Source organism: Mycteria americana, chromosome 3 (assembly GCF_035582795.1).
Source record: "Mycteria americana isolate JAX WOST 10 ecotype Jacksonville Zoo and Gardens chromosome 3, USCA_MyAme_1.0, whole genome shotgun sequence".
NCBI lineage: Eukaryota > Metazoa > Chordata > Aves > Ciconiiformes > Ciconiidae > Mycteria > Mycteria americana.
The window spans coordinates 165,125-189,135 of NC_134367.1; the positions used below are offsets into that span (position 1 = coordinate 165,125).

The 24,011-nt window shown below is 49.8% G+C and overlaps 1 protein-coding gene across 5 annotated transcripts in view; it reads left to right on the plus strand.

Annotated features, from left to right (window-relative positions):
• IFT172 (intraflagellar transport 172) overlaps positions 1–23,743 on the plus strand; it is a 42,052-nt gene extending 18,309 nt beyond the window's left edge. For 2 of the 5 annotated variants that reach the window (XM_075497504.1, XM_075497509.1), the window contains 32 exons: positions 247–383; positions 1,223–1,330; positions 1,866–1,950; positions 2,280–2,372; positions 2,700–2,777; positions 3,173–3,421; positions 5,257–5,335; positions 5,766–5,886; positions 6,282–6,426; positions 6,501–6,590; positions 7,016–7,113; positions 7,996–8,131; positions 8,211–8,327; positions 8,935–9,077; positions 9,760–9,853; positions 10,099–10,163; positions 10,291–10,471; positions 11,012–11,121; positions 11,579–11,708; positions 12,328–12,426; positions 12,782–12,891; positions 13,396–13,462; positions 13,743–13,829; positions 15,796–15,912; positions 16,403–16,513; positions 17,327–17,446; positions 20,021–20,116; positions 20,782–20,841; positions 21,660–21,758; positions 22,182–22,335; positions 23,216–23,307; positions 23,585–23,743. In XM_075497504.1, the coding sequence (XP_075353619.1) occupies positions 247–383; positions 1,223–1,330; positions 1,866–1,950; positions 2,280–2,372; positions 2,700–2,777; positions 3,173–3,421; positions 5,257–5,335; positions 5,766–5,886; positions 6,282–6,426; positions 6,501–6,590; positions 7,016–7,113; positions 7,996–8,131; positions 8,211–8,327; positions 8,935–9,077; positions 9,760–9,853; positions 10,099–10,163; positions 10,291–10,471; positions 11,012–11,121; positions 11,579–11,708; positions 12,328–12,426; positions 12,782–12,891; positions 13,396–13,462; positions 13,743–13,829; positions 15,796–15,912; positions 16,403–16,513; positions 17,327–17,446; positions 20,021–20,116; positions 20,782–20,841; positions 21,660–21,758; positions 22,182–22,335; positions 23,216–23,307; positions 23,585–23,674 (3,561 nt within the window). In that variant the 3' untranslated portion in view covers positions 23,675–23,743. The remainder of the gene's footprint in view (positions 1–246; positions 384–1,222; positions 1,331–1,865; positions 1,951–2,279; positions 2,373–2,699; positions 2,778–3,172; positions 3,422–5,256; positions 5,336–5,765; positions 5,887–6,281; positions 6,427–6,500; positions 6,591–7,015; positions 7,114–7,995; positions 8,132–8,210; positions 8,328–8,934; positions 9,078–9,759; positions 9,854–10,098; positions 10,164–10,290; positions 10,472–11,011; positions 11,122–11,578; positions 11,709–12,327; positions 12,427–12,781; positions 12,892–13,395; positions 13,463–13,742; positions 13,830–15,795; positions 15,913–16,402; positions 16,514–17,326; positions 17,447–20,020; positions 20,117–20,781; positions 20,842–21,659; positions 21,759–22,181; positions 22,336–23,215; positions 23,308–23,584) is intronic. The other 3 variants (XM_075497505.1, XM_075497506.1, XM_075497508.1) reach the window with 3 other exon arrangements.
• Positions 23,744–24,011: the final 268 nt, after the last annotated feature.

Sequence of the window (24,011 nt, forward strand, 5' to 3'; positions counted from 1 at the left end):
TCATCTGTCAGCTTTGTGGCAGGCATTTCTGGCAGAACATGGAGACGGTTAATACAGCAAGGAGCTGCTCAGTGGCTTTTTCCTTCCTTCTGGTGAGATAAGGACAATGTCTGCTTGGTGTGAGCTCATTCAGGAGAACTTAAATCAGCAGAGCTGTCACAGTGCTGTCCTCACATCCCTAAAGTATGTGCTACCCCACATACTTTAGGAGAACATGGGAGTGTTGATAGCTGGTACTCTTTCCAGGGGGATATTGTGGACTTAGAACGGAATGATGGAAAGACTGAAGTGATAGTATCTGAAGGGGTGAACACTGTGTCCTACACCCTGGATGAAGGCCTCATAGAGTTCGGAACTGCCATTGATGATGGGGATTATCACAGGTAAGTGCTAGATACACCACATGGTGATGGCAGGTAGCCCACTTCACATAATAGCCAGCTGAGGGTCAGCAATCCATGAACTACAGCAGCACAGCTTTCCATACAGAGTTGAAGTTTAGGCTCTGAGTATGGTGTTGGTGCCAGGTCTGGCTATAATGCTCAGCAGAGTCCTTCAGGAGTGAATATTCAGCTTTTTCATCCTCACAGCTCTGTGGTTTCAAACTCTGTGGCACAAGAGACTGGCCAGTCTGGTCCCATTGACACTAACAGAAATTCACTGAAGGCAGTTTTCACGTAGCTGCAGTGAATAAGTGTGTGTTCTGTAGCAGCCAGATGTGAAGTGGTACTCAAGCGCTTTTGCTGCTGCCCCTCCAGGGATGGTGACAGTGTCATGGAAACATTCAGGAGCTATGCAGAGTAAAAACTAACTGCCTGAAGCAGTCATGGTAGCCACTCGGGTATGGCTGACATTGTTATAGGGCTTTAAAATTGGCCACGGAAGAAAATTTCACATGTTCATAGCACTGATACCACTTGAGAGACTTTGCACCAGGGACTTACTTCAGACATAACACTTTGGACTTGCCCCACACTGCTACAGCTTTCTGGTGATCATATGCCTCCAAGTACCTTAGCCCAGAGAGGGATCACCTAGGTCACTGAACTTTTCCCTGATGTGACAGGCCCTGTGCTATACAATCCTCTTCAGAACTGGTCATACACAGCTTGCTTTGTTTTCAGTGCAACTCTTGTTAGGAAGCTCCTGCCTCAGCCTAGGATTTTCCTCAGAGAGTTCTTCTATTCTGTTACTGAAAGTCTGCAAATCTCTCTGTCTGAAGGGCTGCTGCGTTTTTGGAGACACTGGAAATGTCCATAGAGACGGAAGCCATGTGGAAGACCCTAAGCAGACTGGCTTTGGAAGCTAGACAGCTGCACATTGCAGAGAGGTACAGGAAGAAGCTATAACATCTTTCTGGCCTAAACACTCTCTTTGCTGAATCCCTCACAGAAACCAGGGTCTAACTAAAGATGTGACCTTTTGTGTAGCCTGGAAGATTCACTGCATTGGAGAATTAAGTGTTCTCTGTTCCAGGCAATGACTTTTCCCTTTTATCCTAGACAGTAATGCTAGAACTGGGGACAGGAAGACATCACTCTATAGCATAAATTTTTGCTGATGGCAACCCAAAGCAGTGTATAGCAAGGTCTGAGGGAGCTGACAGACATCAACAAGCTCAGCGCATCTCTGAAGCGTGGGGAAGTGAAGCATGGGCACTAGTCATGTCCATGGCTTCTCCCATGGAGCAGGGCTAGAGGGCACATCTGAACATGGGTCTTGGCAAAATCCTTCTCTTGAAGCAGGGCTACCTCACCTCTCCAGCTTGCAAAGCTGGGTCTGCTGCCCAGGTTCTGATTTTCTTTTCTTGGACCAAAAGTGGGCAACAAAACCCGGTTATTGACTAACTGCTTTTCTCTTTCCAGGTGCTTTGCAGCTCTGGGCAACATGGCAAAGGCTCGCTTTCTGCATGAAACCAATACTATTGCTGACCAGGCAGCTCAAGAGCATGTGAGTCAAACTTGCTGCTGTGCAGGGCAGCTGCTTTCCTGTAAACACTTGCATACACATTATCTTCTGTGTCCATGCTCACCAGTCTGCCACAGACCAGGACCTGGTCGTGTAGAAACTGCTGACGTAATCCTTCATCCATGCCTGCCACATCCTTCTTGTGGCTAACCATTTCATATTGCTCCCATCTTGTCACTTCTGTGATTCTCATCTGTATTCTTCAGTTTCTGTAATGACACAGACCCCACCTGCAACCACCTCCCATGTACCATACCAGAGCCTGTTGTTTCACTGAACAAACTGATTGAGCTAACTGATGTTGTCTGCAGGGTGGGGATGGTACAGACCATTATCTGGTGCGTGCCCGCTTGGCCATGCTAGACAAGAACTACAAGCTGGCAGAGATGATCTTTCTGGAACAAGTGAGTAAAAGAACAAGGAGCAGAAAAGGTCTCATTTATTTCTAAGCAGGGAGGTTTGTGCCCTGGTGTGAAAGAGAAAAGGAAGAGGTTGCTTATTCCTGGGACAAACGTTTTTGCTCTGAAATAGAAGGAGATATTTCTTGTTCGAAGGTGTAGGATTGCACTGAGGTACATGAAGAGGGTGAGGAAGGGTGTATATTCATGTAAAGGGGACAGTTCACTTTTTCAAGTGTTTTCTGCACATCTAACGCTGCCCACTGTGACAGCTCAATGGCAACATGTCTGCTAAATGGAACCTTCAGGTTGACTCTTTGCTCTCTGACACAGAACGCCACAGAGGAGGCCATGGACATGTACCAGGAGCTGCACATGTGGGATGAATGCATTGTGGTTGCCGAGGCCAAGGTACAGAATATAGCTGCACTGGACTGTGGGCTGGGCTTGCTTGATAAGTCTTCTGGTTGGGAGTCCATTCAAGGTCTGGGTTCTCTTTACCTGCCCTATCAGGATCTCACTTCTGCTTGTAGGGGCTCCAAGCAGAAGGGAAGGTTGCATTGATGTAAGCATGGACCTGGGTGAATAGTGAGGGAGAAAAGGTTTAGGAGTATCTAGGGCTTTGGAAGAGAATGGATGATGCAGTGGTACACAGGACTAGCGCTGTGGTTTCTGCTAACTGCAGTTGCTTAGTTTAACTGGGCAGCAAGGAGTCTGGTGCCGTGAACTAGCTGTTCAGAGCCTGCAGGATGAGCCGGAAAACATCTTGCCTTGCCCAGGTCAACCAACACTACATTTCTCAACAGGGACACCCGATGCTGGATAAGTTGCGTCGGGGTTACTACCAGTGGCTGCTGGACACTCAGCAGGAAGAGAAGGCTGGGGAGGTCCAAGAGGGACAGGGTGACTACCTGGCAGCCATCAGCTTATACCTGCGGGCAGGGCTGCCAGCCAAAGCAGCACGGCTGGCCATGAGCAGGGATGAGCTCCTGACCAATGGGGATGTCATCAATAGGGTCTCCACGGCACTGATCAGAGGAGAACTGTATGAACAGGTGAGTGGCCCACCCCATTGGGCTTTCTTCTTAGTAGCATTAAAGCTCTTACCCTGTCCTCTGCATTTGTGAGATTACAGGGGGACTGAGCTGAAAAGCAGCAGATGTAATTCTGTGTTGATAAATTTGCAGTTAACATTTGGGAGGAAGTCCTAACTGCATCCATTATACAGAGGTGAGGTCTAGAATTGCTGTTATTAGTCAGGAAAAAGATCACAACTCATTGGCAACACGTCTCTGAAACATCAGCTGAGATTTCAGTAATGGTCAAGGAGGCCCTTGGGAAGGTAGGAACCAACAGGAAAGGAGTTGTGAATCAAACAGAAAACTTGATATCACTGTGAAAATGTACAGTGCTTCCTCATAGCAGAATAAAAAATGATGGTACAGCTTTCATATAAGGATAGTCTAAATGGAAAAGCTAAGGAAGAAGAACAAAGGAGGTTATGAAGACAACCTGTAGAACTATGAATATCATAGAGAAGGGAAGTGATTATTCTCTGTGTCTAATAACACAAAAAATTGGTAACTAATTATTAGGTCACAGTTTTAAAACAAAAGGGTGTTTTTCACATAGCACATAATCATGTTAATGTAAGAAAGCAGTGCTGAGTCTAACCAGCGTACAGCTTGGTATCCTGGACAACAGTGGCCTCTTGCAGATGTTTAAGAAAGGAATATAAAGAACAAGGCAGGCAAACATAGGGTAGTACTTCCCCTAGTGTACTTTTGTGGTTTCCAGCAGTTTGCAGACTATAGTGTACCTGAACAGTTTTATGTTTAAGAGCTCTTGATGGATTTTACTTCCATGAGCTTGTCAAATTATTGTTTGAACCACCTGTACTCTTTGATCTACAACGTTGGCTATGAGTTACAGAGTTCAGTTATGTGTTGTGTGAAAAAAAACACTTCTTTTTGCTGACTTATTTTATATGCCCCGCTTAAATTACATTTCTCCAGTCTCATTTTGCCTTCGGCATTTTCTGACCATTACATGTTGACCCAAGAGAACTTTGTGCTTTTCCAAACCTGTCACCTTTTCTTAAGCCTTCAGTTGAAAGGGTAACTGTGGAACTCATTGCTGCCAGATGTTTTATTACCAAAAGCAATTAGACAAATCATGGAGGTAGAGTCTGTCAAAAACCATTAAATATGATGATGTGAGGGCATCATGACACAAACTCAGGAAGCTTCTACAATGCAGATTGTCAGAGATGGATAGATATAATGGAGGAAAGGCTGGTGTATACTTGCTCTGTTCTTACAGTCTTTCTCTAGACATGTGCTTTCGCCACCATTCAGATACTGAAGGGAATGAATCTTTGGTCTGCCAGGATGGCCTTTCTTATATTATGTTCTAAGTTCTACAAGCTTTGAGCCTCATCCCACCCTGTTGGCTGCCACCCTTTCCTACAGGATAAAAACCTTCTGCTGCAAGAGGCTGAGCTTCCCCCTTCACTACTCATGCTCAGGGCTCCTGTATGATCATCTGCATAGCGGAGCTCCTAGAGGCCGTGGTCATAGAAAAGGCTGTTGCTGCACCAGCCACTGTGCAGAGAAGAGAGGTTGTCTCAAAAACTCTTATCTTGTTAGAAGATGGCACCCCAGAAAAACACTTGGGGTATGTCGATCAGCAGAGAGGACAATGGTCTCAGCATATGCAATCTTTCCTAGAAGTTCCTTTTATCCTCATGCTCTTGGTTAGTGGGGAAGGCATAGCTGATGGAGAAGTCTGTGTGGCAGGACTGACAAGATCTGTACATGGGGCTGGTGGGGTACGTGATGGTGTGGGGAAATAGCGGCTCTGGAAACTGGCAGCTTGTATTTGTCATTAGGCTGGAGACCTGTTTGAGAAGGTCGGGAACCCACAGAAGGCTCTGGAGTGCTACTGCAAGGGCAATGCCTTCCTGAAAGGTACTGTGCTAAATATGTTCCTCCCCCATCCATTCCCAGCAGGAGCCTGGGTACTCTGGCCTGGTGGTAAAATGAGCTATTGCCCTAGAGCCCAGAGATGCCTAGATGCTCTGAAGCTTCCATGTATTCAATGTATTCGAATTCCAAATTCAATCCATCTCATTCAATATATGTATTTTCACATAGTTGTACCTGCACACACAGTCCCAGAACAGGATCCTCTTCCCAAGGCCTTGATCATGATGATTGTACCAGCATGGATTTGGTCCAGCTCTCCACAGAGTCCGGATTGCTGGGTAGCACATTGGAGCTGGAGTGGATTAAACAGTCACCATTCCCCTCCCTCTGCACCCCATCCAAGGCCCATGTTCACCTCAGAGTTCTGCTTCCTTGCTGGATTCAGCATAACAGCTATCATGTCCCCTTACAGCAGTGGAGCTGGCTCGCCTGGCATTTCCTGCAGAAGTTGTGAAGCTGGAGGAGGCCTGGGGAGACCATCTGGTGCAGCAGAAACAGCTGGATGCTGCTATCAACCATTATATTGAAGCCAGGTGGGGGCAGGTGATGGCTGTATAACCAGCAGCAGTATAACCTGACAAGCTATGAAGTTCATACGGTTTGCTTAAATCAGCAGGGGGGTTTGCCTGAGTAAGCCCCCTCGACCCTGCTTTGCCAGTGCCCCGGGTGCTTATGTGCAGTCTCTGCTGGCCCTGACCATGGATGCCTTCCTGCATCTCTCCCAAGGTCTTTCAGCCCTGATTACTCTTCCTTGCTGTCCTAGTTCTTCATTCTTTCCCTTTAGCTTTGCCAGTTATTCCAATCCTTTTTGCTGCTCTAACCCAGGAAAAAGAATCAAGCAGCAGACACCACTTTGGTCTCCCTGGCTTAACTCAGCTGGAGGAGATGACTGCTGGCTGTCTGCAGAGAGTTATGGTTTTGATGCTAGGTGCTCGATTAAGGCCATTGAGGCAGCCTTGGGAGCCCGGCAGTGGAAGAAGGCCATCTACATTTTGGACCTGCAGGACAAACAGACAGCAGCCAAATATTACCTCAAGATTGCCCAGCACTATGCAGCTTTACAGGAGTATCAGGTGAGGCCACAGACCACAATCATCGCTACTCTGTATGTCCCTTGTGACTGCTGAATATGGTCGTTTCCCCACAGGTTGCGGAGGAGCTGTACATCAAAGGAGGCCAGACCAGGGATGCCATTGACATGTACACACAGGCCGGGCTCTGGGAACAGGCTCACAAGGTAGAGTCAGAGCCAAAGCTTCTGGGGACCTCACCCCGCTTGGTGAATTGTCTTTCATCAGGAGGTGGCGGTGCCTTGTGCACCAACACCTGATCAACAAGCCCTCTTCCCAAAGGATGCATGTAGGGCCATCCAGTAGCCAGCAAGAAGTCAGTCCCTGGTATTCACACCCTGTCTGTGCCCTTCTTTACTTCAGCAGCCTCGTGTGGGTGCACCTGTGACACAAATAGCACTCTCCAAGGGGGTTGGTCCTGTGTGCTTTGATCACAGTGACAAATGACTACCCATTCTCTGCAGAGCATATAGCATGTATACTTGTTTGTAATGGGAAGGAAATTGGTTTTCCCCTTCTCCTTCACTACCATGTATCAAGGAATTGCTGTGCAGTGTGCTCTAGTTTCTTCCATGTGTGTTCCTTTTGGCAGCTGGCAATCAAGTGTATGAGTCAGGAAGATGTGTCTGTGCTCTATATAACCCAGGCCCAAGAGATGGAGAAGCAGGGCAAGTACAAAGAAGCAGAGAGGTGAGCATCTCCCTTGGTACTAGTCCAAGACTGAGCCCTGAAAAAATGGCTGTAGTGAGGAGGAGCCCTTTGCTGGGGTGGGAGTAGGGTTTGGGACTAGGGTTTGGAAAGGTCAGAGGTACTCTCTCCACATGTGGAGACCTAGAGCTGATATTTCAGAGTTCATAGGAAGAGAATTCACTGACTGTTAATGTATCTTTGTCCACCAGGACAGAAAGGAGGTCCAGGTGGGGTGCAGCTGTCTCATGTAGCAAAGGAAATATGCTAAGGCTTTTTCCCCCTGCAGAGTGCTACATCTGATCTGTCATGGTCAGATGAGGATAAGATATGAAAAGTGGAGTGTTCCCCATCCAGGTTACTAATGTTGTCAGTTCTAGATTAATAACAACACAATAAGATTAGTAGGTATAGGGACAAACAGCTGTGCATCTGATGCCATGGTACCTGATCTCAAGGATGCCCCCTGCATGAAAGGGAGCATTACAGCTGGTGAGGTCACATTGGCTTTAATCTTTTTGCTGGCCTATATGAGTAAGTTGAGCTGACGTTGTCATGTTACCATCCCAACAGGCTGACAGCCTCAGGTTGGAGGCCAAGATGAGAACAGGGCACAGAAGCCCAGAGGCTCCCTCCAAGTCAGAACTCAGGTTGACAAGTGAGAATGGAGGGAATAACTTTGCCCTACTGCAGCTGATGGTGGCATAACAGAAGGGCTCCATCTAAGCAGTGTTCACCCTTGCAGCCCACAACAGTCATGCTGCACACCAGTCATGCCTTTTGGCAGTGTGCCCAGGACCTGGTTCCAGCTGGGCAGGATGCAGAGAGACTGCAGGGACTGGTCATGTCCTCAGCTGAGCCATTTGAATGTGCTTGTGTTCCCAGGCTGTATATCACTGTGAATGAACCTGATTTGGCCATCACCATGTACAAGAAGTGTAAGATGTATGATGAGATGGTTTGCCTAGTGGCCAAGTACCACAAGGACTTACTCAGCGATACCCACCTGCACCTGGGCAAGGTGAGTGCGTCTCATGGTAGGGGATCAACTAGGCCAAGCAGGGACAAGAGTATCACTAACTCATTGCCTCTAATTGCAGGAGCTGGAGACAGAGGGACACTTACAGGAGGCTGAGTACCACTACCTAGAAGCTAAGGACTGGAAGGCCACAGTACACATGTACAGAGTAAATGACATGTGGGAGGAAGCTTACAGGGTAATAATCACTTCACAGCTATCCCACTGTGCAGGGATCAGGTTTTGACTGCAGGATCCTGGTAGGAACTGCTCTGTCTCTATTCACCACAAAATTTGAAGATCTGGCATACACTACCTAGCTTCAGCATGTGGCACAGCACTGGAGGCCCTTGTGCCTGGTGCTCTGCAGCATTGCACCCCAAAAGGAGGGCTTGACCCCTAGCCACTCTGCAGCACTGCCATCCTCTAGGCACTGCTCTGCCCCTAACTACTGCACCATGCTGTAGGTATTGGTCTGCCCATAGCCACTCTGTAGCAGCCCCTCCCTGCCCCACAACACTGCTCCCCTCCTGTCTGGACACAGATTGCCAGGAGTCACTTCTGCTGACCTAACAGTAGTATGGGGCATGCTGAGGAGGTAGCAGCCTCTTCTCTGCTCTGCTGTATAAGCCTTTGTCTCACTCTCCCTAGTCCAGTGGCGGCCACAGAAGGGTTCCTCAGGAGTGAACAGTTGGTTTTGGTGCTCCTTCATGACAACAGGCATTATGTGAGAGGGGAGTCCTGGCTCAGCCTGCTGAAGATGAAATGAATGCATTGGGCTCTTAGGCTTTTTTTGCTTTGGATAGGTGGCCAAGGCACATGGGGGAGTGAACTCCTATAAGCACGTGGCCTATATGTGGGCAAAGAGCCTGGGTGGAGAGGCAGCTGTGAAACTCCTCAGTAAATTCGGACTTCTGGAGATGGCCATTGACCACGCAGCAGACAGTGGGTAAGCAGGTCCATCAGCCCAGCACTTCTCTCCCATCTGCCTGACCTGAGAGAAAAGGTGTGGCCCAAGATAACTGTATGCACATGATAGCTGCAGGTCCAGGATACGACATGTCTTTCCCCCCACCCCACCTGTACTTCTTCACACAGGCATTCCGCTTCCTTGACACATCCCACTTCCTGTCCACCTGTTAGTCTCTCAAATGTCAAGTCAGAGCTGGGCAGGCAAAAGCAGTTTGCCCTTTAGCCCTAGCAGGGAGGCCTTGTGAGAGCCTCTGAACACAGCAGGAAGTATTGCTCATGTCACCATAAGTAACTGCCTGCCAGAAGAGTTTTGGCTCCACTCTGTGCCTGGCCAGCCTTCCGACTGCACTGCCATTCACTGCTGCTCTCCCCTCCAGCTCTCCCACATCGCTAGGCTCCTGGGAGTCTTGGTTGAACCAAGGGCGTCTGGCACTAACAGCAAGTGTGAAGGAGCTGAATTTCCTTAGTGGGGGCTCTAAAAGCTCCTGTTCTCTGGTCAGGAACAGAAGGAATGGGCAGTGCCCATTCACTTGGGATCCTCTGTATTCCCCTCTCTCCTCTCCCAGTGTCTTATGCTTTACTTGATGTCTTGCTCTTGATGAAGGCATGCCCTCATAGCACATAGTCCTGCTCTCACCCCATTTTCTCTTTTGTTGCAGGGTCTTTGAATTTGCTTTTGAACTGGCCCGCCTCTCCATGAAGCAGAAGATGCCAGAGATCCACCTAAAGTATGCCATGTTCCTAGAAGATGAGGTAATTTTACCCCCTGGAATAGGTGGGAGTTCCCTGATCACTCAAGTAATTGAACAGTTCTTAAGGGCTGCTGCAGCAGGCTGTTTTATGGCTGCAGTCACTGCTCACCCATAAGGCTCCACGATTACAGCCCCAAGCTTCCAAACACATCTTTGTTTCATAAATCATCTCTGCCTTAGTAGAGGAGGTCATGCAATGGTATCAGGGCAGGAAGGCATGCAAGCAAATTCTTTCCTCTCTCCTAGGGCAAATTTGAAGAGGCTGAAGCAGAATTTATTAAAGCTGGGAAACCCAAGGAGGCAGTGCTGATGTATGTATCCTTCCCCATCCTGGCCTGCTGCATCTCCTCTCCCCATATGATGCCAGCTTTGTTGCTTCTCCAGCATTAGTCTGCTCCTTGCCATCCCTCTTGTTACATTTCATGTTGATTCCCCTAGGTTTGTGCATAACCAGAACTGGGATGCTGCACAGCGTGTAGCTGAGGCTCATGACCCAGACAGCGTGGCTGATGTGCTTGTGGGACAGGCACGCTTTGCCTTCGAGCAGAGAGAGTTCCAGAAAGCAGAGGCCTTCCTCCTGCGAGCACAGAGACCTGAGCTGGCAATAAAGTACTACAAGGTGAGCATAGTCTGTAGCAACATCATTGCCTTCCTCACTGGTCAAGAACCCAGTTTGGATGGAGGAGGAGTGAAATCCATCTCCCAGCTCTCCCTGTCAGCTTAGTAGCCAAAGAGAATCCATTTACTCAGGTGGTTCCTAGTAGAACTTAATTCTGGTCTGCTCTTAGAAGACTGAACCAGTAGAGATTTCACAGGATAGCTTAGCTCTCTCACAGCTCTGGGAGGAAGTATCCTGCCAGAAGGCTATGGGCAGTCCTCAGGGGTAGCACGAGTGGGTGCATTTGGAGACTGTTAAGTGCCCATTCCACAGAGGTAGCTAGGATGGATGAGCACTTTCCCTTGAGGTAGCCTGGGTGAATGGATAGACATAGGTGCCATTTTGGGGGAGGAAAGAATTGGATGGTGCTGCTGTGGTTGTTTCTTCCAGTGTGTCCTCTGGCAAGATGACACAAGAGGCTAGATGCGTTATGTGATGCCAGGAGTGTGGGGGATCCTGGTGAACTAGTGAAAATTTCTCCTCCCTGTTGTGCTTGTGCAGGAGGCTGGCATGTGGAGCGAGGCCCTGCGGATCTGCAAGGAATATGTCCCTAGTCGGCTAGAAGAGTTACAGGAGGAGTGCGGCAGGGAGGCTGCCAAGAAGGGCTCCAGGTAAGGAATGCTGTGGTCAGGCTGCAGGGAACAGCCAGGTAGCTCTTCCCCTAGGCCATTGTGCTGATGCCTTACAGAGATAGCCTGACCAGATCCCTGAGATCCAGTTGTTTCCTTCTTGAGGACTCTGGACTTCTTCCTGCATAGGTTTCCTAACATCATTCCTCCCTGTTCTGGGAGACTCCAGGCTTATTTTTGCCATCCAAGGTCTCCCAGATATCTTCTTGCCACTTACAGATCTCCCAGGTCTCCTACACCGCCAGTGTATCTCCCCATGGTCCTTAATTGATTATCTCCTCAGCATTGGCTGTGTGCGTTCCTTGTGACACGCTCAGCCCCCTCTGAGGTCCCTGACATACCTCTGCTGTGCACCTCCCTGCCTATGCCATACACACTGTCTACAGAATCTCTGTGGCAGCATCCCAGTCTTGCTCACAGCCTGCATTCCTTCCTACAGAGGAACAGAAGGGCTGCTGGAGCAGGCACGGGAGTGGGAGCAGGCTGGGGAATACGCCAGGGCAGTGGACTGCTATCTGAAGGTGCGGGATCCCAGCAACAGTGTCCTGATGGAGAAGTGCTTGCTGAAGGTACAGTCAGGGTCTATGATTCCCTTCATCTACTCTGCTGTCTAGGAGGTCTCCCACAGCCTGCTGTGCATCCCAGAGATACCTCAATCACTGCAGGGCACAAGAGAGGATCTGCAGTCTCCAGTGACCCACAGGGCCTGAAAGCCTTCATGGCCATTCTCTTGAGCCATGATGGGCTGCGTGCTTATCCTGCATTGGGCTGACATCCTTACTCTGGCACCACTTCCAGCAGCATGCTGGTGTCTCTGTGCCCATATCTCCGTGCACTGAAGAGCTGGACTTTATGATTTAGACCTTGGCTAGATGAGCACCCTTTCTTCTTCTCCTGGTCCATGTCCACCAGCCTTTGGGTTGTGTTCTTGTTCATGCTTTTCACTCATACCTGTGCCCTTGTACCAACTTCAGCAACAATTATGTCCTTGTCTGATCTCCCGTGTGTGAAAGTATCTGGGCTTTGCTTCTCTGAATTGCTGAAGAGGGCTGTCATTTCTTCTCCCCTTCCCTCATAGTTCAAGCACTCCTGACTCTCAGTCTTTTAACTACGACTGAGCTCTTCCCAGCTTCGTCCCTCTCTTGAACAGCTTTTATCACTTGTGCTGCTGACAATTTCTCTTCACAGGCTGCTGAGTTGGCCATTAAATTCTTGGGTCAGTCACAGAGCATGGAGGTGACGCGGACTGTGGCTCCTCAGCTGGTGGCCATGAAGAAATACAGTGCGGTGAGGGCTGGCTCCTGCCCCCAGGCTGCTGAAGAAGCAGTGACATAGGAAGGGAGAGCTCTATCCAAGGGAAGGAGGCCAAGTCACATCCTGGGGTGATGGGTGGATGACCCTATCCAGTTAGGCAGTGCAGAGTCCTCAAGGAGGAGGAAGGAGGGTAAGGGATAAAGTCCTGGAATAGTGTGAGAGAGCCAGGCCTTGGGAGGAGGCAGGAAGCAGAGAAGGGGGTTATCTTTTGGGAAGAGACTTTCTGTTGTTGCTGTGTGCTGGTCACTTCCAACAGCACCAGCTCCAGCCTGGGCTGCAGGGTGCCTTTGGGGTTTCATCTCCCATGGGACTGTCTCTGGCCCTGCAGGCAGCTGAACTCTACCTCAACTTGGACCTCATCCAAGAAGCTATTGATGCCTTCATTGAAGGGGAGGAATGGAGCAAAGCCAAGCGTGTTGCTAAGGAGTTGGACCCCAGGTATGCCCTGAACTTCTCAAATTATACTCTTCCTGCTCCCTCTCCCACCCCCAGATGATCTCTTGTCCTATCCTGTCCTGCTGCCCCCAGGTTCCCTGGATTCTCCCCACAGTGGCCTTCCCGGGCTCAACAGGGCACATTCTCCACAGCTGCCCTTCCCAAACCACTGATCATCCTGACACTTTTCTATTGCCACACATCCCATGGAAATCATTATCCCATTTTGTCCCATCCCTATCCCTATCTCCCCTTCCCTTGGCATAATCCTGTGCATGCATTTCCTTCTGCAAGTTCTGTGATCCCTTTCTCTCCTCACACATCATATTGCAAAGAGCTGCCTAGACCCTTTCTTTCCCCTTCTACCTATGCTCCCAGCAGGAGGCCAGAAACACATGGCACAGCTGTAAGTCCTCTTTTTCCCAAAGTAGACAAAGTTGAATCTGGCCTCTGCGCTGATGCAAGACACTATTAGTCTTGCTGCCTATTAAGATTCTTTCTACCCAGTAGGTCAGAGGAGTATGTGGACCAGCGTTACAAGGAGTATTTAAAGAACCAAGGAAAGGTAGATTCGGTACGTATTTCAGATGTCTCACAGGCTAGGGAGTGATGTCAGGATCTGTGCAGATCCTTGGGGCCTTTCTCATGGGGCTTTGCCAGGTGAGGAGTCTGTATGTGCCTATGAGTCATGGTTTCTGCATACCAGATGGGTCACACTGCATCTGTGCTTCCATACCATAGAAGGGGAGAGACTGTGTGTATGTGAAGAAAAGACCTGGGTGGGCTGATGCCTGCCTTGATGCTGGTAAGAAACCTTGCCTGCACAGTGAATTTATGGTTGTTTCCATCCCCAGCTGGTGGGAATAGATGTCATGGCTGCTTTGGATATGTATGCAGAGCAAGAGCAATGGGAGAAGTGCCTGGAGGTTGCAGCTAAGCAGGTGAGTGTCTGTGTGAGCCCTCGGGAGACAGACATGGGGTCCTGGCTCTCTGAAGCAGAGGCAGCAGGGATGAGTGGGCAGGGCAAAGCAGTCATTTCTGTGGGGAGCACGGCGGGTCACTGCAGCAGCTCAAAAAATAGCTCTCTGCTGTACCCATCTTGGCCAATCAGGCCTAGTAGGGAAGCGTTAGAACCCAGAAGCATATTCGGTTTAAATTTTGTGATTAATGGAGCATTGGAAAAAGCTAAATGAGTTGTTTGGGCTGGAAGTAATTGGTACCGTGGAAACAAAGAGACTTGTAAAAGCAAGCCTTCTTTCTACATGTTCTTTAGAGGCCTGGTGTCAGTAGAAATGAGACATCCTTGTCATGAAAGCAAATTTGACTTTTTTTTCATTTTTACTGACCTAAAACTAGCAAATTACCTCAGCAGAGTAATAAAAATGGAGAAAAGCAAAATGAAACTGTTTTACAGTGCTATTCCAATGCAGCAGGAGGAGGAGAAAGCTCTAGATTACCAGAATCTACTTTAAGGGTTTGTTTGTATTCAGTGGTTATTGATTGGTTATTGATTATTGGTTATTGATTGGTTATTGATTCAATGGTTATTGATAAAGGAGCTAAACTAAGGGCAGATGTTGATTCTTTGAAGTGAGGCATTCCTTCAGATCGAGTAACAGGGCAGCCCCTGGCAATGGAGTCTGCAGTTAGTGGAGACATCACAGCTAATCACCCAGGCAAACACTGATAACCTGTGACAAGCACTGGTAATGTGTTGTACTGTATTTTTATAACTTTGTTTCTAATGCAGTAACAAGTAACCTGAGTTTGGGCTCTACTACAGTAAACTTGATTTCTTTTTGACTTGGGCTTCTCTGGTGATACAAATGGTCTTTGTTGCAGTAGTTGTTATCCTGGAGACCTCTGTGCTGATGTTCTAATTATCAGGAGATACCAGTGTTGATCTTCTTCCATAAAGAATAACTTCACGCTCAATTGAATGGTAAAGGCTTAATCAGTTTTATTGTCAGCCTGGCACAACACTAACACATTTAGTCCAAGAAGATGTTAGTCTGTTCATGCCTCTAAGAGAGTGTTAGCACAACCTTGCTCCATGACCAGTGCAGAATTTCACTACTTTTGACTCAGCTGTTCTACAGTGATTATACAGGAAGAAAGTTACATTTATCAAAACAGGTCACATACCAGACTTAATCTTTATCCCAAACTGTCCTGTACCTAGTGTTTCGCCAGCATCCACATCTGTATGTTCAAGTTCTAGACATGTCATTGGGGCACTGGTCTCTCTTGTGTTTAATAAACTTGTTTCCATTGCTCATTTTTTTTGACAGGATTGCACATTTTATGCCATCTTCTTCATCTCGTTACTATATTTAAGCCTGTGTGAAACAGGTCTTTCCTCAGTTGAATTTCTGTAAGGCTGACTACAGTCAGTCCTCAGCAAAGTGTTTATGTGATCAGCACATGTATGAGCAGCACTCCAAGGAGGCCTCCAGTCCCAGAGATCTGACAGCATTTGAATAATGGACTAGAGCAGCCTTGCAAATTATGAATGTCTTCAGTCCACAAAGTGTTTTGATTCATTCTTTCATTAGACTACGGACTGGTTTACAACTGGCACCTGTGGTGCCACATTGTGGAGATACTGCATCCTTTAGGTGTTTGGCAGTATTCCTTTGGCAAGTGGTGAACAGCTGAAAAACAGTTTTATTTCCATGTGTGGAAGGATCAGCACAGGATCAGCTAGTCAGGATTAGAGGTGTCAAGTGGGGCCCAAATCAAAAACTAGGTCTGCTGCGTGCAGTCTGTCTCTGTCTGGTTAGCTGGTCTCGCCCTTTGGGACTCAGGTGTATGGGTGTGTGTACATGCATCTGAAACTATCCCTACCGAGAGAAAAGTGGTCAGTTCATGAATCTCATGCTACTGCTTTCTGTGTGCCTTCTCCAGAACTATAAAGTCTTGCACAAGTATGTAGCTCTGTATGCAACCCACCTCATCCGGGAGGGTAGTTGGGACAAAGCCCTGAGCCTGTATGTCCACCATGGAGCACCTGCCAACCCACAGGTAATGAAGACAGCATGACATCCCAGTGTGAGTTGCCAGAGTGTGCTATGATCTGCTACATGAGTCAGTCTTCCAGTCCAGAACTGGGATTGCCAGGTGTTCAACATGGCCAAGCCACTTCAACCCTGCTGTGGATTCTTCCAGAGGCTCCTCAGCTAGAGCACTAAAGGCAATCTCCTGGCATATTCTCCACAGCAAAGGAGCAGGGGGGAGTTGAGTATTTGTGTTTGTTTTGAACACCTTAACCATCAAGTCCAGAATAAAATGAACCATGTTTGCCTCTCTGAGAGCACTGGCTGCAGGAAGCATTCTTCCCTATTTCCCTGCCTGTCCTGTAGCACCCCTTGCAACCAGCAATCTGGAGCAGTGTGCTCCAGGAGCCTGTGTGCAGAGCTACTGTCCCCTCAGCCTGTGCTTGACAGCAGGAGAGCTCCAGATTTTGCTGACTCCCCGTCTGGCTCCCTCAAGATTTCTCTCCTTTTTGTTGCAGAATTTCAACATTTACAAGCGTCTCTTTGTGGAGATGGTGAATGCATCTGGCATGAATTGTGCTGAGGCCTACTCCAGCTGGGCTGACCTGCGCGATGTTCTCTTCCATCTGGTGAGTGTGGGCCGTGGCGACCACTGCCAGTTAAACTCCAACACCCTGGTGGCTCCTAGCAGGGCAGAAAGAAGAACCAGCCTCTAGCCAGGTGACATGGGCAGTATTTGTAGAACACAGGCCAAGGGGAAATGGGGAAACGTCCACAATGTGGACAGTAGAACAACAGGATCCTGTGAAGTGGACAAGGCTGGGCAAGAGAAGTCAGGGAAGATGACCCTGCACTCAAGGCCAAGTCCTAGAAGGGGGTCTGGACATTGGCACTTCCAGAGCTCACTGTGTCACTGCTATGTGGGGGTACAACATGGCATCACAACATGCCCACTTTTCATCCTACACCCATATTCAGCAGCCTGGGTGGGGCAAGGACCTGGGGAAAGCACAGAACTACTGAGCCTGGAAAATAAGAGTCCTCCCTTTCTCCCCAGAGATGCTTAGAGCCTTCTGCTCCTTCTTCCCTGTCCCAAAATACCTCACCCAGAGCCTATGATTGCCCATTCTCTGTTTCTATCCCACAAATACCCACCGCTAGCACAAATGAAATCCACAAATCCCACTTTGTCCATCCAAACTCACCCCTGCTTCCAGTGCTGTCTGTTGTTGCAGTACTGTTGGCTCTCCCCTTCTCCCACAGCCTTCTCCCTTCAACACTCTGTAGGACCCAGAGCACCCAAGGCCCAGCCCTTTTCCGGTCCCCAGAGGTGCCCAGATATTTCAGATCCTTCTCTCTCCCGACTTTTCCCTGGACTCAAGTGGATGAAGAGTGCCCTTGTGCTCTCATGTTCTCAATTACTCTCCTTTTCTCTTCTTCAGTGTGAAAACTTAGTAAAGTCAAGTGAGCCAAACACTCCAGCACATGAAGAGTTTGAAACGATGCTGCTGATCTCTCACTACTATGCCACCCGCTCTGCTGCTCAGGGCGTGAAGCAACTGGTAAGGTTTCTGAAGTTCCTTTGCCAGGTCACCACCCTGAGTGCAGAACCCTGTGGGGACATGCAGGTTCAGGCCTACCCATAGTTCACTGTTCCACTTAATGGATCACTTACATATCATGGATGCATGAGAATGGGACTGTAGTGATCTGGGAGCCCACCACTAGCAGGTGGAACTGGAGATAGTCTTCTCTGACCCCTTATAGTGGGACCTGCCCCCAGCCACTGAGGCTGAGTTGTAAACCAGTGGAAAGCTGATCCATATGCTTGGCATGACTTGTGAGAATAGAGGCACCAGTAGAAATTTAGGGAATCACACAAAAATCTGGTCTTCCCAGGAGAGGCATTGCTTCCTCTTCAGCTGTCCTGGGCCATGAGAGCTTCTAGGCTTCACACATGGTCTTGAGAGCAGATTGGCTTTGCGCATGGCTTTGGGAGCTCATGGGCCTGTGTTCTGGGCCTCTCAGGGGGCTTTGGGAGCTCGTGAGCCTGGGTGCTTGGCATCACACAGGGCTTTGGCAGATACTGGACCTATGTGCTGGACCCTCTATGGGGCTTTGGGAGCTCATGGGCCCGGGTACCGGGCCTCACAAGGCACTGTGAGTATTTTTGAGTCTTACGTGCATTGGGATTTGTCCTGGGGCACAATATATAGCAGAGTCCCTGCTGAAGTCTTGATCCATACGGGATTGTGGAATTGTGAGCTCTGTATGAGTGTGGGACTGGAGCTGTGATAGAGCAGGCTGTGAAAAAGAAAGGTTGCCACAGCTAGGACCCCAGTAAAAGTCATAGGGGAGACTGGGGCTTCCCCATGGCTGCAGGTGTAGATGTTGAGGGTCCAGAGACATGTCATCATAGAATCATAGAATCACAGAATGGTTCGGGTTGGAAGGGACCTTAAAGGTCATCTAGTTCCAACCCCCTGCCATGGGCAGGGACACCTTCCACTGGAGCAGGTTGCTCAAAGCCCCATCCAACCTGGCCTAGAACACTTCCACAGATGGGGCATCTACCACCTCTCTGGGCAACCTGTTCCAGTGCCTCACCACCCTCATAGTGAAGAATTTCTTCCTTATATCTAATCTAAATCTACCCTCTTTCAGTTTAAAGCCATTACCCTTTGTCCTATCACTACATGCCCTTGTAAAAAGTCCCTCTCCAGCTTTCTTGTAGGCCCCTTCAGGTACTGGAAGGCTGATATAAGGTCCCCCCCAGAGCCTTCTCTTCTCCAGGCTGAACAACCCCAGCTCTCTCAGCCTGTCTTCATAGGATAGGTGCTCCAGCCCTCTGATCATCTTCGTGACCGTCCTCTGGACTTGCTCCAACAGGTCCATGTCCTTCTTATGTTGGGGGCCCCAGAGCTGAACGCAGTACTCCAGGTGGGGTCTCATGAAAGCAGAGTAGAGGGGGAGAATCCCCTCCCTCCACCTGCTGGCCACGCTTCTTTTGATGCAGCCCAGGATACAGTTGGCTTTCTGGGCTGCAAGCGCACATTGCCGGGTCATGTTGGGCTTCTCATCAACCAACACCCCCAAGTCCTTCTCCTCAGGGCTCCTCTCAATCCATTCTCCACCCAGCCTGTATTTGTGCTTGGGATTGCCCTGACCCATGTGCAGGACCTTGCACTTGGCCTTGCTGAACTTCATGAGGTTCGCACGGGCCCACCTCTCAAGCCTGTCAAGGTCCCTCTGGATAGCATCCCTTCCCTCCAGCGTGTCAACCGCACCACACAGCTTGGTGTCGTCAGCAAACTTGCTGAGGGTGCACTCAATCCTGCTGTCCATGCCACCGACAAAGATGTTAAACAGCGCCTGTCCCAATACCGACCCCTGAGGAACGCCACTCGTCACTGGTCTCCACAGAAAGAAACAGTCAGACAGAAAGAGCGAAGTCTGATGTCTCGGAAACCTGTACAGACCCACACAGCTGTGGAATGTTGAGGTGCTCGGTAGCACAGTATTTGGCACCATGAAGGAGGGGTGGCCTTCCCAGTTCTGGTGTGATGAAAACCTATCTGGCAAGCAGAAAAGTGAAATTACCCTTGAATTCCTCACCCCCACTCCAAAATTCTTATGTGATTGAATACAAGAAAAAAAACTTACTGTGACTGTGGCTGAACACCAGAACAGGTTTCTTGGAGAAGTTGGAGAGTCTCCATCCCTTGGGATACTCAAAACATGACCAGACATGTTCCTGAACAACCTCCTGTAGCTGACTCTGCTTTGAACGGGGCAGGGGGGCTGGAGTAGGCGATTACCAGAGATCCCTTCCAACCCCAACTATTCTGTGACTCAAAACGGTGGGAGTTTTGGTGTGGCTTCTAGTAAAAAAATAGCAAGGTTTATAAAGCAGAAGAACTTCATTTTCAGGTGACAGTCCTTCTGTGTGTTCACATAGTGAGGGTACTTAGGGTCAGGACTGAAGTTTTTAACCTTTGTTTATTAGACAAACATGTCGGGAATATGTGGGTGCAGAGTCCCTACTGTGAGTCTGGGGCAGTATGATGTCATGAGATCCCTTCCGACCTGATTTTTTCTGTGCTGATTGTTGTGGCTTTACTGTCCTGTGTCTGCAGGACACTGTGGCTGCCAAGTTGTCCATTTCCCTGCTGCGCCATACTGAGCTCCTCCCTGCAGACAAGGCTTTCTATGAAGCTGGGATAGCTGCAAAGGTAAGAGCTATCTGCCACCAGAGCAGCTAAGGAGGTGGAGGACCCCGGGCTCAGGGATGTTCAACATTTATCTTCCCTTATCCTCCCCTAGCTGCGCTGGTAGACCAGGAGCCAGACACTGGCATTGGAGGTCTTACCTCAAACACCTCGCCAGCCTCTGCATTTTGTCATGGAATGGCAGTAGGTAGTGGGAGGGCAGACCTGAGCTAGCAAGGGGACACGAACTGCAGACCCAGGGGGTAGGCCAGTGGCCACATTATATTACATGGCTCTGTTAGTGTAGATTCCTAACTGGTCTGCCTTGCTCTGAGTCTCCTAAGTGTTACCTTACTCCTGAGACTACAGGCTCTGACCACCTGCCCAGACACAATGACACATGGCAAGCATAGCAGCATGTTCTCACAGTCTGATGCTGGCTGTGCAATAATGCCCAACTCCATCTTGTGGGACAGCCTGTGGCTAGTGGGCTGGTTGTCCCAGTGGTTGCCTGTGAAGCAGTCCTCAGGGATGGTGAGCCGGGATGTGCACTCTCCTTCTCCTTTACCTGTGCTGCAAGGATGTTGTGGCACAAACTGAATCATCCTTTCTAGCCATCGCTCAGGCAGGAGAATTGTGACTGTGAAGATAAGCTGCCTGGTCTCACTTGGGGTGTCTCTCTGTACTAGGCAGTCAACTGGGAGAACATGGCATTCATCTTCCTGAACCGCTTCCTGGACCTCTCAGATGTGCGTATAGTCTGCTGGAAGGAGGACTCTCATACTTAAAATGATAATGGGCTGTAGGGCCAAAACAGACCCTCAGCCTGGCCAGGGTACTCCTGAGGTTCGAATGTGGCAGCACATCTTTGAGTTGGTGCTGATGGAGAACCTTGAACACTGCTCTGTGTGTGTATGCACAGCACTGAGTACCCTAACACTAGCTGTGGAAGGACTTGCCATGCAGGCCACCTGAGCAGCCCTGACCATATCACCATGTGTGTGCCAGTGCCACCATGCATGCATGTTGCAGCAAAGAGCAAGTTGGCATAACAGTTTAGGCCTGTAGTCTTCATGGCTAAAAGTGCCATTACAGCTTTCAGGATGATCTCATCTGAGTTGTTCCAAGGGAAGGAACATTACCTGAGGGGTGGAGGGTACGGCCCAATGCTTTAGCCACTGGGATACAAAACTCAGAAGTCCCCTATGCCAGTCAACTCCTTCCTTGACTAGCAGGTTGGTCACCAGAAAACACCAAACACTAGGAAGCTGACAGACCTTACTGTACCAGTCTTCCAAGTGCTGTCAGCAGCTGCTGGGGAAAAAAAGTTCCCCATTTCATCTTTCCCTTCTTTGAGGCCACCTGACAAGTCTGAGTAGTACAGTGTTTCAGGGGCACACACCCTCTGACACTGCAGAGGATGGCCATAAATGCCACCTCCCAGGAGGGCCCAGTCACCACAGCAATAATAGACAGGGGCATCAGTAATGCCATCCTCACAATGTAGATTGTACTGTCAACTCCAAGGATGATATTGCCTAGTGCTCCACCAGTTCTCCTTTCTCAGGCCATTGAAGAAGGGAACCTGGATTCTCTGGACCACTCTGATTTCCGGAGCACAGACATTCCCTTTGAAGTGCCACTTCCAGCCCAACAGCACGTGCCTGTGAGTGTCATCTGTCTGCTTCAGCTCCCATGAACAGTGATGCTGCTTCAGGGCCCTCTCTCAACAGGGACTGGGACAAGGGTGGGACAGCAGGCACTACAGGAGATGGAAATGTACTCAGCACTGCCCCCTGCGCTGTGCCCCACCACCACAAACACACATGCAGCCCCAGTACACACACACATGCACACACGCACACACACTCTTTCTCTCTCATGCCCCCCACTATACACGTATGCTTGTGCACCTATGCATACGTTCACCACTACCCCCCCCAATATGCAGACATGCACATGTGTGTACACATCCTGCATGCACACTCATGTCCTGCTCTCCCCAGTGTGCTCCCTAGTGCTGCGGAGCAGCAGCTGGGCAGTGGCACAACATGCAGTATCAGGAGGTGCACTGGCCTCTGCCCTGCAGGAGGAGAAGCGGGAGGAGGTCAGGGACTGGGTGCTCACCATGTCCATGGACCAGCGGCTGGAGCAGGTGCTGCCACAGGACGAGCGTGACACCTATGAAGCCTCACTGGTAGCAGCAAATACAGGGGTGCGCTCCCTGCCCTGTGTGCTTACAGGTAAGCCCCAGGCCAGCTCATGCATATGCAAGGGAGTACATGCTGCCATGCAGAGTGGGAACGTGTTACAGGGTGGGTCTGGGAAGGGGTTCAGGCTATGCTGTAAGAGGAGTAGGGAGCTTGTGGCTGTGGGGACCAGTTCTGCTGGAGGAGATGGAAGGACCCATTTTTTTTTACTGTGAGGGTGACTGAGCACTGGAACAGCTTGCACAGAAGGTGTGGCATCTCCATGCCTGGAGATAGTTGAAAGCCATCTGGACATGGTCCTTGGCAACCTGCTGTCAGTGGCCCTGCTTTGAGCAGGGGAGGGGTGGACCATATAGACCCCAGAGGTCCCTTCCAACCTCAACAATTCTGTGTTTTTATGGTTCTGTGACTGCTCATTCTCGCACAGCACTGCCTAGGAGACTGCCCAGGCTGGCCAGCACTGACACACGTGCACATGCAGCACCTGTCCCTGCTTTGCCCCCGCTCTACAAAAGCTGTCTGTTCTGGCAAATACTGTCCCCCCACTTGCACGCTTCAGACAGTGAGGGATTGTGGTGCAGGACTTGAAGAGTGGGTCAGAAAAGCAGAGAGCAGGGGGGGGCCACCAGCAACAGGACTCTGGCTCCAAAGGTCAGGAGCGGGGTGCTATCATTTGACATACTCAGGTGTCCTTGCCAGAGGGCAGCTCAGCCTTAATCTTCCTTTGATCCCACCACTGTGGGCAACACCTTCCTCATTCTGGTTTCCAAAAGCCAGAGGCAGCATTGTTCCCCTGCATTGCCCCATGGGAGCAGCCCTAGCCAGCTGGCCACGGCAGAGAGGGAAAGGGTGCACAAGGTAGGGGTCTGCTGTGGGGTTCAGCTTGTTTCTGAAGGTGTCACTGTGTGACCAGGGTACCCTGTGCTAAGGAACAAGATAGAGTTCAAGCGGCCAGGTCGAGAAGCCAACAAGGACACATGGAACAAGTTCCTGATGGCTGTAAAGGTGAGCTAGGCACCCCATGGGGGAAGGAGACAGGCTGTGCGGTGTTCAACCCCTCATTCTGACAATAAAACATTGTCCTGCTGGGTGGAGATACAATGAATCAGGGCGGTTTTAGTGCATGCTCCCTGTGTGCTGCTGGGTGGGGATTAACCTCACTTACAGAGCTGGGGCAGACCCAGCCCTGCCTGTGCAGCTCTATCAGCTCCCAGGGGTGCCCTTGGGCAATGGGTGATGGCACTGCCCCCTTGCCAGTGCCAAAGCCTCTTTCATTCTGCAGACATCCCACAGCCCTGCGTGCCAAGATGTGCTCAAATTCCTTAGCCAGTGGTGTGGGGGACTCCCGAGCACCAGCTTCTCTTTCCAGTGAGCTGGACTGTGGCAGCTTTCAGTCCTGTTCTTCAGCACCCTCCACTTCCAACCGCAATAAACATGTCTCTCAACCCTGCTGTGCTCCTGTTTGTCAGGGATGCTGAGCCCAGGAACACGTGTAGCTCCCAGGGCACAGGGCTGTAACCCTGTACACGTGTCCCTCTGCCTCAACCTAGCTATGCTAAACATGTGCCCTCTGCCCTTTTGGTTGACTGTCACGCTGGGACCATTGCTGTGCCTGGTGGAGGGGAAGCATGGAGATGGGTGTCCACACCAGCTGCACTGTCCTTCCATCAGTGGGCCCAGCTCCCAGCAGGCATCCACCCTGGGGAGCC